Here is a 14,688-nt window from a genome sequence, read left to right on the forward strand (position 1 = left end):
CAATTGAATCTGGGGAAATCTCACTTCAAGCTGAGCCCTAATGCTTCCATGGAGGAAAAATGGGTTTTTAAAGGCATCCTGGGGATGCCTATGGTTGCTACACTTGATAATCACCTTGGTTCGCCGATAGACATTACGGGAAGAAAATGCTCAAGTTTTGTTTATTTGGTGGATAAAATTGCTAGGAAAATCAACGCATGGAATATGATCCCGTTATCTCAGAGCCAGAAAATAATCCTTATTAATTCAGTCCTGATAGCTATGGCTGCTCAGGTAATGAGTTGTTTTGACTTTTCTATGGCGATCTCCTCCAAAATTGACTCAATGTTAGCTCGGTTCTTTTGGGCAAACAAGGATAGGAAGGGTATGCACTGGGTCAAGCGAGGCTTAGGGATTAGGTCAAGGGCTGGGTTAAACAAGGCTTTTCTAATGAGGAATGTGTGGAGAATCTACAACAACCCTCAATCTCTGTTGGCAAGGGTTTATAACAGTAAATTCCCTTCCCCTCTCGCTACAGGGAAGCTGACGCGACTTAACAATGGCCCCCTTTCCTGGGGAAAGCAGGTAATGAGCTGATTAGAGCTTGTAATTGAAAAGTGGGGGATGGTAGGAGCATCGTCGCAGGCAGGGATCGGTGGGTTAATGGGAGAATTCTAGAGTTCAAGTCCAATGTCACTCTTAACGAGGCAAGATCGTGGAAAGTCAACCACTTCATTTTGCCTTCGGGCAGAGAGTGGAATCACATCGAGGTAAATAAGTGCTTTGAATTCAACGATGCCAAGCAGATTGTAGGGTTGGAACTACCTCACAACAAGGCAAAGGATTTTTTGTATTGGAAATTCCATAAGGGGGGAAAATTAACTGTCAAAACTGCATATGCTATGATTATGGGGGAGGGTGCAATGCTAGATCATGGGGGCATCGTCGATAGTTTTTACTCCTCCTTATGGTCCTTACATATGGCGTCGAAATGGAAATTATTTATATGGAAGATTATTAGGAATGGTATTCATACCAAGGTTAATCTAGCCTGGAGAGGAGTAAACATATCTGCTAGTTGTGAGGTATGCGGTAATGGGGAAGAAGATGTTCAACACCTTTTTCGGTTTTGCGATTTGGCAAAACAAACTTGGAGGAGTGGAACCTTAGGTATTCACTCAGAACTTCACAACGACATTCCCTTTGTGGAATGGATGCTGTCTTATATCCGGCTTTTCGAACGCCATGATGGTCATTCGAGTATGCGAACAATTTACTTCATCAATACTATTTGGTGTTTATGGGTCGCAAGGAACAACAAAGTTTTTAGAGATGAGAATGTCGCTCTTGCGACAACAATGGCACTTATTACCAAGGGTTTGGATTATCATGGTATAGTCTCTTCTACTGTTTGTTCTGGTACGCTTAGATACCTACATCCGCCTGAACAAAATAAACTTTCCGTTACGCCGGGGTTCTTCAGAGCAATTCTGGAATATAAGGGGGGGAGAAATTCTCACACCATCCTATTTGTGGATGGGGCGTCGAAGAAGTCTTCTAAGAGATCGGGTATGGGCTGGATTGTGGAAGGCGATAGTGCGGAGGCAGGAAGGGGGCGGGGGGGCGCCAAGTATGGGTATGCGGAATCAGCAATTCAAGCAGAGGCTCAGGCTTGCCTGGCAGGGATCCGGTGGGCGATTGATTGCAATATTAAGTCTACTATTATTCTAATAGACTCCTATTGTCTGGTCGAGATGCTGTAGGAAGAAGGTAGTGTTGATCTACAGGTAAGCTGGTCTTTGGCAGAGATGAAGGATGCGGCGTGTTCCTTTGATTTCTGCTCCATCAACAAGGTCGAAATGGCTAGAATTCATCCCGCGCACCTTTTGGCTACACGGGCTTCGAGGTGTTTGATTTCCTTTTCTAATATGATTTAGTTCTTTTCTTTAAGCTGTTGTCACAAAAAAAAGGAAAAAAAGACAATAGATGGAACTATTAACTTATATACCAAAATGTAATTAATGACACTAGTTAGTGGTCCGGGCGATGCCACGGAGTGTTGGATATAGTTTGAGTTTCTTTTACTCATTTAAAATTCACTTATAAATTTCTTTATATATGCAGTTTGAGAATACTATATATGAATTTTATTATACATACAGTTTAAGAATAAAATTGGTTAACCGACAATCAGTAAACTAAATTTTTGAGTAATTTACATTTTTTGGGTAATTTTTTTGTTTATATACTACTTGGAGTATTTTACTTATAACTTAGAAATTTTATATAATTGTATATTGAGTCGAAATACATTTTGGAGGAAAAAACACACATTTGATTAGCTCAAAGAAAACGTTTCTATTATTTTCTCCGTTAATTTAACAGTTTTATGCTTTTAATGAGTAAAAATGAAGAAGCAAAAAATTTGCTATCATATATTTTTACTGAAATACATAAATTTGGGCTTTAAAATTTTATACACATATATAAGAATGAATTGTTTGTTTTTTTAATAATTTTAGAATCATAAGTTGTATTGTTGGAGTGATGGATAAAACTTTGCATTAACATATGAGAGATCATGGGCTCGATGATGCATAACCACATTTTTTGTGAGGAGAGAACAAACAATAATGTGTGTATATGACAAGGTGTGATGATATCATGTCACTTGCCAAGTCATCGCGACACATGACGAGATGACATTGATTGCCTTGGAGTTTTAATATATATATATATATATATATATATATATATATATATATATTGATGAAGTCTCAATTTTAGGAATCCAACTCTCATTTTCAAACCATCATCTCTCATTTGATATCTTCCGATATCGACTTCCAATTTATATAGGGGAAACATCAAAAGACGGGGTCGCACCATTAGACATGACCACATATATAAATGAAATATCTAAAAATGTATACACATATACATATTATGGTTGTATGTTTACCGTACTTATTTCCTTCTTTGCATTTTGGTTGCATTTATAATATTGTCCATGAATAGATGGTCTCCAAATTTCATGTGCCTGGTATGTTGAAACCAAAAATATATTTATTAGAAAATGAAACACTTTAACTTAAATATTTATTAAGAAGTAGATAAATTTTTAGAAAATTGTATCAAAGGTATCACTCATCTTATTTTCTTACATATTTTATGGTTGAGTAACTATTTTGTAAGACAATGCTCCTTATTTGTAAAAAAAATTGCATACATATACTTAATCCATTCTTTATCTATTCAACATAGCTTTTGATGGTCAAGTATATAAACTTTGACCTATATAAATGTAATAAAGTATTATTTTCATGTTGGATTTTGTTGAATTGTTTGATGTGTATTTTTAAAATATGTTTTAAAAACTTTTGATTATACATTAAAAAAGGATATTTATATCAAACAGTTTATTACAATCCATGAAAATAATTCTCCTTTTGCTCTCTATTGTTAGTCAAATTTGTAATTTGACACTATTAATAAGGGAAGAGAAACAACAACATAAAATTCCAATATAAAATTTAAAACATATAACTACAAGAAACAGGTTATTTGGCGGTGGATTTTTGTACTATTCAAAAATCATTGTCTAAATTACTACGGAGTACTACCTAAGTGTTAGTCGCGAATATAATAACGAACACGTTTTGGTCACTATTTAACTACTACTAATCTCCAGTCACAAAAACCATTTAACAAACTCACAACTAACAAAAGTTAACTACCATTACAATTTTGGTTTATAAATTTTTAGTTGTGAAATAATTACAGGATAATTATTATTATTCACTAACTAAAAAAATAAAAAATCAATCCCTATTTAACTACAAACACTATTTCAATCGCAAAGAGTCGGTTGCTAAACAAGTATTGACTAATGTTCTGTCACTATTTAACTACAGATAAATTTATGTCACACTTCCCTTTCACAATTTTGTAATGGATAAATGCTAGCCTCTAATTAACTAGTGAAAAACTTAACCTTCGGTTACTCGCCTCAAAATTTTGGTCGCGAATTTTGTAACACTTATGAGCTAACTTGGTTATAAATTATAACTTCGATGTTGGATGGAAACAAAATTTTAATTAATTAATATTCTAAACTTAGGTTGGGTTAGATAGTAATATTAGTATGTACTCCCTCCGTCCCAGAATACTCGACCCGGTTTGACCGGCACAGAGTTTAAGGAATTTGAATTGACTTATTTAATTTAATAGGTAGTAGTTGATAGTGGGGTATTATTTTAATGTAGTTAGTGAGAGGTGGGTTAAAAGGTGGGGTTGGGGGAGAGTAGGGGTTGAATTTTTAATTATTTTTTGTATGGAGTAGGGGGTAGATGGGTGAATAGGGGTGGAGTAAGAAATAATATAATATTGTTAGAATATTTCCATTTTTAGAAACAAGTCAAGTATTAAGGGACGACCCGATAAGGAAAACAGGTCAAGTATTCCGGGACGGAGGGAGTATACTTTTATAGATTTGTCTAATAGGGAGAGGGAATACGACACATGAGTGTGCCTGTATAAAATCAATATAAGCATAATTTTGTAATTTTTTGTAGTATCCCTAAACAAGATATAACCCCAAGTGTAATGTAATCTTGCAAAAAATGCTACATGTTAAAAAAAATTAAGATAAATTGACTTTTTAATCTATCAACAAACCTCTATCAAGACAAATATAATGAAATCTCACCTTACTTGAATATGTCATATCCTTCATAGGGAATCTGTACTATATATGCATCTATAATGTCTCAAATTTTCTTATTGTAGGATTCAAACATGAGATTTATAAGAGCAACTCAAATTGCAAACTAATTTGACAATTAGCTTGTCATGCCACATAATATTTAAAATTATTTTATTTTTTAACTAATTTGTACTCCAATAGCTATCAACTATTTAAATTTGTCTGACTTGGTCACTTGTCAATTAACTATTTTTCAAATAAAGTAGTTTGTCCAAGCTTATTTATTTGGCAAAAAAAATCATTTACACTCCAATGATCTAGACATTAGCTTGATACTTTTGAAATTGTAAGCAAGTTTCTAGAACCAACCATTGGAGTTGATCTAACTTGTAGAGCTGATGTCTTTCCAAATTAGCAAACCACTAGATATATTCTTTATTGTACATAAATATACTCCAACTGTTCTAATAATATTGCACGATGTACAGTTTTACCCTTCTCAAAACACAACTTATCACTTAATATCTTGAATTGTGCACAACTAAAATTTATAAAAATGTTGATATGTAAAAAGTAGTATATCGATTTGATCTAACAAGATCCTACGTGATTGTATTTTTCCTTACATATAAATAAACAAAGATGGTCACCGGCAATGTGTTAATAGTGTGAAAATCAACATGGGGCACTGTTGTTAGAACGGGAAAGCATATAACTTAGAACATCCAATTCTATATTTTGGGATTTTTTTCATAATTATCACCTTATCGAGTTCAGTTTTTCAACTTACCACCTTAAATTTGTCAAAAATTTCAAAGTTACCATCACTTAATAGAAATTGTTATGTTTTCGTTTTCCCTCTTATTTTCCCACGTTCTTTCTCTTCCTCTTCCTTTATAACAGACGTTGCTCTTGTGTGCTGCTTCATCATTCATTCTACAACCAAAATAAACTTAATTTGGTGATTTTTTTAAGTCATTTGTTTCTTTCCAGGAAATTTTTTCCTCTTTTCTGCTTCAACTCACTCTTTACAAACACATCAACACCCAGAACAAAGTAACTACTAGTTAATCAAAACTAAGTGAAACAAGATAATTCATGATTTACAACTACATATATGAACTGAGTATAGACTAATTAAACATAAAATCACGCCACCAAAAAACAAAATAGAATAAATTGAACAAGATCTCATCATTTCAACTCGTAAGTTCCCCAATTATTTTGATAAACCAGTAACAAGAAATGCTAGGAAAAATCAACCCCTCATCTAATCCATGTGTCAAATTTCACTATAAAAAAAATCTAATCATCAAGGAGATACAAATTCAACCCACAATTAATTCAGCTCAAACAAAAAAAAACCGCCAATATTAATACAAAGTAATACAATTACAGGCATGATAATCAAAATGTAAAGTCGAGCTATCAAAGGAATTAATGAAAAAAGAAAGACCCCGATGACGGAAACATCATATCAGGAGAAATCCATCATTACCACATGAAAAAACAATTTTCATATCCATAAAACAGTTGAAATCAACAGAAAATCCAAAATCAATCTCTACAAAAAGTCCCACTGAAGAAAATACATGAGGAAAAAACATACACAGTGTCGTCAACCAAAAATAGCGGCAGTAGAAAGGTTGTTGGGGTGGCACTGACTGTTTGGGCTCCCAATTGATTCTCAATTGGGCCACTAAGTCCAAAGCCCAATGGCTCTAAACAAACAGCATCAAACCCACCAATGGCTAGTCAGCCATCCATCAAGGCCCAAGGCCCAAAAGCAATAAATGACCTATGGGCATTTATTATGCAAACACTATAAATAGGCCGCCAAGGCTCACACCTCAAGGTACGTCCAATTTACCACCTTAAGACTACTCTTCTAGAGAACTTCTCTCTAGAATCCGAGCATCGTTCTTACTTAGGCATCGGAGGGGCTTTCCTCGGAAACACCCCCGAGGCTAGTAACTTTGCTATTGTGCAGGTGAATTCGGACTCCACTCATTCAAACAAGCAAGATCTTCAACACATACAAAAGGGCCTTCAGTCGAAGCCCATTGTTTCCATCTTTACAACACCGGAACAATTTGGCGCCGTCTGTGGGGAAGAACACTTCAAAGCCTTTGAAAGACATCAATCACCTCTTTCCGCGAAAATGGTGAACGATGTTGTTAACAACAAAGACGACGATATGATGGTGCGGTCAGATTCAGAATCTGACCAAGAGGGGCACCCTCAATCGATGGCGAGGTCACAGCCAAGCAGAGCTACGACCGCCACAAATGCAGGACCTCCGATTCCAACTAGGGAAGAGCTCACTGCGGCCATGACCATCATGCAAAACTTCCTCTTCAATGAGAAGCAGCAAGGGCTGGCAAATGACCGCAGAGAAGAGAGGAGGACCAGGCGAAGGCTGAACGAGCCACCCAGTGTGGAAGTGTCCAGACCCGAACGAGAACTCCTTCCCTTGACAGGTACACACTTGACGTCGAGGTGGATGGAAAGCACGTGGGACACCCAAAAAAGGGCACAACAGCAACCAGATTGGTTTGCGAGACCATCGCCTACTCCAACAGCTCTCCAAAGCGAATCAACTACCCGTAACACTCGGATCCGAAGCTCGGTGCTCAGCAGGTTGAGACCCTCGGTCCATTCAAGGTTAAGACCTTCGATCCATACGAGACTCGGGGTAGGTGAGTCGAGCAGGTCTGGCGAACGACCCGAGGTCAGTAGCCGAGAAAGAAGAAGAGACAAGAGGCATGATCGAACCCCTAGCCCCCATCGTACGCCCGAGCGTTCTAATCACAGAACCTCGGCAAACGAAGGCATCAGGGCTAGACTCGGGAAAAGAATCATGACTCCTACGTCATCCCCTTTCTCGGACGAGCTGATCATGGAAGAAATACCGAAAGTAAGACTGCCAGCGCACCTAACCTACAGCGGAATCACAGATCCGAGGGATCATGTCATCTCATACGAACAGCAAATGTTCTTGAGTCCCTACTCCGAAGCATGTTGGTGTAAATACTTCCCAACCACGCTAACCGGAGTGGCGGGAGAGTGGTTTAGATCGCTGCCGAAGGGATCGATCAAGAGCTGGAAAAAGCTGAAAAAGAGATTCTGCACACAGTTCGTGAGCAACAATCGCCCCGAGCGAACCACAGCAGAACTGACCTCAATCCAACAAGAAAGAGACGAAAGTCTGAGAGAATTCATGGCCAGATTCATGAAAGAATCAACAAACATACCAAACTTGCAGCCAGACGTGGCCATCTTCGCCTTGAAGCACGCGCTCCAGGAAGGGAAGTTCCGTGACGAACTCTCAATGAAGAACCCCTCCAAAATAGCTGACGTGCTCCAAATGGCCGATGCGTTCATCAGAACCGAAGAGTTCAACAAGGCCGCTGCAAAATTGAAGGGATCGTCAGATCCGAGAGACACAAAGAATAACCAGAGCAGGCCCGAGGGCGGCTCAAGGAAAGGGAAAGAGAAAGTAGGAGCTAGAGAGATGAGCCCGAAGAAAGACGGGAGAAGGGGTGAACTTCAACCCAAATACACCAACTACACTCCACTAACTCTGCCCCGAAAAGAGATATTTAGCCTCAACAGAAATGATGAAAAGTGGAAACTACCGGGGAAGCTCAAGTCCAACCCAGCTCGGAGAAACAAGAACAAGTGGTGCGAGTTCCATGATGACTTCGGTCACCATACCGAAGAGTGCAACTCGCTGAAAGATAACATTGAAGACCTCGTTCGCCGAGGCTACCTGAAACAGTACTTGTTAGACCGAAGGGAGGAAAAAGAAAAGGCCGCAAGCGGCAAACAACACGAGCAACCCCAGAAAAGGGTCTACGAAGCAACAGGGCACAAGAAAAATGACATCCTAGTGGTGTTCGGGGGACAGAAGTCTGGCCAGGCCAGCAAAAAACACCTAAGAGCCCTCTCCCATCGGGTCAACTTCAGCGCGGTTGGAGACAACCAACCACACCCCCCGAACATGACCTTCACTGCTGATGATTGCTTCGGAGTCCAGTACAAACATGACGATCCTTTGGTCATTTCCATGGACCTCAACAATCACAACGTACATCGAGTGTTAGTCGACGGAGGAAGTGCCGTCAACATCATCTTCAGAAACTGCTTCGAGCAGCTGATCCTCGAAGAACCAGAGGAAGCACTGACGAAAGTCAGTTATCCTCTGATCGGATTCAACGGATCCGCAGCTATCCCTCGAGGAAAGATCACCCTGCCAGTCACAGTGGGCGAAGGCCAGGCAGCAAAAACCCTTCGGGACGAATTCTTGGTGATGGACTGCGACTCCGTATACAACGTAATCATGGGGAGAACCATGATTCACAAGATGCAAGCAGTCCCCTCCACATACCACCAGCTGATGATGTACGTCTCGGATGCAGGATTCGCCGAACGAATCAGAGGTGATCAAGAAGTGGCGAGAAGAACCTGCCACACTGCTGTCCGAAAGCCCAAACTAGGGGACGGTCCCGAGGAGGAAAAAGGAGCTACGGGAGAGGAAAGCGAGGCAAAAAGGAGAAAAGCAAGCACGAGCAGCTTGTCTCCCGCGGAAGTTGATGCTCGCCCCGAAACCCTATCCCCCGAACCGGATCAAGAAATGGAGGATATCTTCCTCGAAGATGATTCAGACAGGAGCGTCCGAATAGGCAAGGGCCTAAGCTCGGGGCTCCGAATCGATTTGATCCGATTACTCAGGGATCATAAAGACATTTTTGCATGGTCAGCAGCAGATATGCCAGGGATAAATCCGAAGCTGATTTGTCACAAGCTGGATGTCAACGCTGAAGCTCGGCCAATCAAGCAAAAAAAGAGAAATTACTCCTCGGAGAAAAACAAAGCCATCGCCGAGGAGGTTAAAAAGTTGCAAGAGGCCGGATTCATCGAACCATGCATGTATCCGAAGTGGCTGGCCAACGTGGTGATGGTCAAGAAAGCGAACGGCTCATGGCGAATGTGCGTAGATTTCACAGATCTGAACCGAGCCTGCCCCAAAGACTGCTATCCCCTGCCAAGGATAGATCAACTGGTTGACTCCACCAGCGGCCATGCACTGCTCAGCTTCATGGATGCCTTTTCAGGCTACCACCAAGTATTCATGCACCCCGATGACAGGGCAAAGACAGCGTTCATCACAAGCGCAGGAGTGTTCAACTACAAAATGATGCCTTTCGGCTTGAAAAATGCCGGAGCCACCTACCAGAGGTTAGTTGACCACGTCTTCGCCGACCAGAAAGGGAGGAATGTGGAGGTCTACGTGGATGACTCCATCGTAAAAAGCATCAAGGAGGAAGACCATGTCAAAGACCTGGCAGAGACCTTCGGAAATCTGAGAAAATACAGCATGAAGCTGAACCCAAAAAAATGCGTCTTCGGGGTGAAGTCAGGGAAGTTCCTCGGATTCATGGTGAGCGAAAGAGGAATTGATGCGAACCCAGACAAAGTCCAAGCGGCATTGGATTTACCCGAGCCGAAGACCAAGAGAGATGTGCAGAGGCTAACCGGCAGGTTAGCCGCACTAACAAGGTTCATATCAAAAGCCTCGGACAAGGGAGCTCCCTTCTTCAAGGCACTGAAACCAAAGAACCTCCCCGGAGGAGAAGCAGAACCAGTCAAGAAAAAAGGGGTCCCGAGGAAAGTGGATCCCGAACTGATATGGGAACAGGAGCAAAAAGAAGCTTTTCAGCAACTCAGAGCCCACCTAGCTCAACTGCCGACACTGGCCAGACCAAAGGAGGGGGAAACCCTGTACCTATATGTCGCAGTTAGCCCTGGAACCGTCAGCGCAGTGCTTCTTCGGGAAGAAGAAAAGAAGCAACAGCCAATCTACTTCACCAGCCGAACACTCACAGGGGCCGAAACCCGGTACCCACTCATCGAGAAAGTCGCATATGCAGTAGTGGTAGCTGCACGAAAACTGAGGCCATACTTCGACTCCCACCAGATCACAGTGCTAACTGACCAACCGCTCGAAAAAGTACTCGACAAAATAGAGAGGTCAGGAAGATTGGCTGCCTGGGCCTTCGAACTATCAGAGTTCGGCATCAAATATCAGCCGAGGACAGCAATCAAAGCACAAGCATTGGCAGACTTCTTGGCCGAGTGCTCATACCAGGAAATGTTGGATGATACGAAAAGCACTTGGGAGGTCTTCACTGACGGATCTTCCACAATAAACGGCTCAGGGGCAGGAGTTGTACTGATCCCCCCGACGGGGAAAAGCATAGAGTATGCATTGAAGTTCGGCTTCAAAGCAACCAACAACGAGGCCGAATACGAGGCCGCAATCGCAGGGATAGAGCTTTGTTTATCCCTGGAGGCCGAACATGTTCGCCTCAAAACTGATTCCCAGCTTGTAGCCAACCAGATCCGAGGGGAGTATGAGGCCAAATGGCCCAGCATGACAGCCTATTTAGCAAAAATTAAATCCTTAACGTCAAAGTTAAGATCCTTTGAAGTCATCCTCATTCCCCGAGGACAGAACACGCAAGCAGACGCACTGTCAAAACTCGCAAGCTCAACACTCATCGACCTAAACAGGTCGGTCCACGTGGAAGTTCACCAAGAGAGAAGCATCGACTTGCTACCCACCACAGTATGCAGCTTACGTACCGAACCTAGCTGGATGGACGCAGTAGTTGCATACAAAGAAAGGGGAGAACTCCCCGAAGATAAGCTGCAAGCGAGAAAACTGAAAAGATTCAACAGATGGTTCATCATCAGCGCCGAAGGAGAGCTCATGAGGAAATCATTCTCTGCTCCGCTACTAAAATGTGTGGGTCCAACAGACGCTGACTACATCCTAAGGGAAATCCACCTCGGGATATGCGGAAACCACATTGGAGGTAGGACATTAGCACATAAAGCCCTTCGGGCTGGGTACTGGTGGCCCACTATGGTCTCCGAGGCAAAGCAGATGGCAAGGAAATGCGAGAAATGCCAAAAGTTCGCACCAGCCATCCATCAACCAGCTCAAACCCTACAATCAACACTGTATCCCTTACCATTCGCACAGTGGGGGTTAGACATCATTGGTCCCTTCCCCTCAGCGACGAACCAGAAGAAGTGGTTGATTGTAGGGGTCGACTATTTTAGCAAATGGATCGAAGCCGAAGCTGTCTCCTCCATCACCGAACCTCAGGTCCGCAAGTTCATATGGCAGAGCATCATCACAAGGTTCGGCATACCAAGACTGATGGTCTTCGACCACGGGAAACAGTTCGACAACACCCCGTTGCAAAAGTGGTGCAAACAGTTCGGCATACACCTAGCGTACTCGGCAGTCTGTCACCCACAAAGCAACGGGCAAGCCGAAGCTGCTAACAAACTCATCCTCAACGCACTCAAGAAAAGAGTCGAGGATGACAAAAACAAATGGTTAGAAGAGCTACCCGGAACGCTATGGTCCCTTCGGACCACTGAAAAAGAAGCTACCGGACAAACACCGTTCCACCTTGTATACGGATCCGAAGCTGTAATTCCTGTGGAAATCGGAACAGAAAGCCTGAGGATCCAGGCATACAACAGGTATGATGGGCTCCAAGGAGAAAGCAACAATCAACTTCTATCCGAATCTCTCGATCTACTGGACGAAGCTCGAAACGATGCAAGGACACTCAACGCAGCCTATTTGCAGAGGGTCAACAAGCATTACAACCGAAGGGTCAACGCCAGACCCCTAAAAGTCGGTGATCTAGTACTCAGAAACGCCGCCTCGGTTCAGAAAGGACGGATCCATGGCAAACTCTCAGCCACTTGGGAAGGACCATACATCATCCATTCCGAAAAAAGGCCAGGCACGTATATGCTGAAACAGTTAGATGGAACAATTCTGAAGAACCATTGGAATACCGATGTTCTCAAGAAATATTTTGTATGATCTCTGTCTGTAAACCAAGTAAGTTGTTTAATGAGAAGAGGAAAGCCATTGGCACCATGTGTTTCATTAAACTTATCTCTATAATTATTGTCCCTTTATATATATATGCAGCCTCGGATCTGATCAATCCGAGACTAAAAACAGGTTGACTTTGCCCATTCCTTGATAAAATTCAAGAAATGACCAAATCATACACTTCAGGGAATCGTCCAGAATCCTCGGATTCGCGGTACCCTAATAAAATTTGTTCGCAACAAACAGTCGCTCGAATCAAGTTATAAAACTCCGGCTCAGATCCACGGATCGCCGAAGGCATAACTAAAGAGGCAGACTAGCGATCTCTTGCCCAGGTTTCCGAACCACAAGAGATCGGAAGAACAATCCAAACCTCTGAGCAGATCGACGGATTTGAAGAGTCTGGAAACTAAAGAGTCTCTTAGCAGATCTACGGATTTGAAGAACTCGCAAAACCAAAGAGTCTCTTAGCAGATCTACGGATTTGAAGAACTCGCAAAACTAAAGAGTCTCTTAGCAGATCTACGGATTTGAAGAACTCGCAAAACTAAAGAGTCTCTTAGCAGATCTACGGATTTGAAGAACTCGCAAAAGTTAAAAAGTCTCTTAACCGATCTACGGATTTAAAGAGCTCGCAAGATCAAAAGGTTTTTAGCAAGTCTACAGAAAGAGGAGCTCGAGAAATCTACGGATTTAAAGACCTAAAATTGCGAAAGAACAAGTCGAAAAGAAGCAGCCAAGTAACAAACATTCATTTTTTATTCAATATTTGGGGGAAGTACAAATACATTGAAAACCTCAAAAATTGAAAACAAAATGAAACAGTTAAAATCGGCAGCCATCAACAGACAATACCGGCCTACCGAAGTACTAAGAAAGCAAAAAGAAATGAGTACAACGCAGCGCCGAGGCAAAAGGGGGAAAGGCAAGCACATGTTCGGAAGTCCTCAACTGGAACCGACCGACTCTGAAGAAGACGACTGCCCGAATCCCTAACTCTTGGGAGTCTCAGGAGCATCCCCCAGGGGAGCATCCTTCGAAGAACCCCCAGCAGTAGTATCACCTTCGGAAGTCGCCTTCTGGGCCCGAGCCTCTGCAAGAGCAGCTTGGCGCTCAGCTTCGGCCTCGTCTCGATCGGCCTGGCACTCCACCAAGTGATCCTGGGCCCTCATCCAGAGCGGAACCTTCTCATTCCAAGGGAAATGAGGCATATGCTTCGCGAACATCCGCCGAGCGCCCAGGATGCCATTCCAGTATTGCTCCCTACACTGATCAGCAGTGTAGAGGTCAACTCTCTCTTGCTCCAGTTTCCGAATGGCAGCATCCTTCTCTCGGATCTTCAGCTGGAGAACGGGCACCTTGTCAGCTTGGTTCTGAACAATCTCCCGATGCTTGACAAACTGCTGAAGCCTCGCCTCCGCTTCCTGGCTCTGCTTAATGGCCGCCTCAAATTTAGAAGTCATCTCCTTGAGAAGACTGTCTTTTTCTTCAAGTTCGCTCGCAAACTTGGCAGCCATTTCTTTCCTCTCCTTATCGAAGGAAGCTATCTTTTCAGCATCCTCCTCGACTCGGAAAGTAAGCTTCCCAACTTCGGCCCCGATCTGCTCAGCCGATTCCCTAGCCTCACGACTGTACTGAAGGTACAGTAGCTTGAGGTCCACCATCTCGGCCATGAGCTGCCCAGCCTTCTGGTCCAAGACAGGGATATCACGAGCATAAGCCTCCTGATACCTCCTCAATTGCCTCTCCTCAACCGAGCTACACTCGGAAGCGAACGAGGACCAGAAAACAGCCTGGGAAAGAAGAAAAGACAAGAAAAGATGAGGAAGGAAAACAACAAACCAAAAACGGAACTCAAAACAAAATTTCCAACACTTACCTCATTCAGATAATACTGAGCCATCATAGCTGGGTTCCTCTCCTCAGCTCCAGGAACCCTCCACTGCGGGTTGGCCCGAAGAAGATTCTCCCGTGCAGCTTCGGGACCCACCAAAGATCCCACGTGAGCCATGGGATTCTCCCCCAAAACCGGAGCCCTAGCATAGCGAGCCATCGCCTCCCTTACCTCCTCGGG

The 14,688-nt window shown here is 42.7% G+C and overlaps 1 protein-coding gene across 2 annotated transcripts in view; it reads right to left on the reverse strand.

Annotated features, from left to right (window-relative positions):
- LOC110788825 (O-fucosyltransferase 19) overlaps nucleotides 1-14,688 on the reverse strand; it is a 45,432-nt gene that overhangs the window by 20,022 nt on the left and 10,722 nt on the right. Inside the window, exon 2 of one of the 2 annotated variants that reach the window (XM_056840033.1) lies at nucleotides 2,947-3,019. In XM_056840033.1, coding sequence (XP_056696011.1) covers nucleotides 2,947-3,019 — 73 coding nt within the window. Of the gene's footprint in view, nucleotides 1-2,941; nucleotides 3,020-14,688 lie in introns of both variants that reach the window. The other variant, XM_056840034.1, reaches the window with a different exon arrangement.

Source organism: Spinacia oleracea, chromosome 3 (genome assembly GCF_020520425.1).
Source record: "Spinacia oleracea cultivar Varoflay chromosome 3, BTI_SOV_V1, whole genome shotgun sequence".
NCBI lineage: Eukaryota > Viridiplantae > Streptophyta > Magnoliopsida > Caryophyllales > Amaranthaceae > Spinacia > Spinacia oleracea.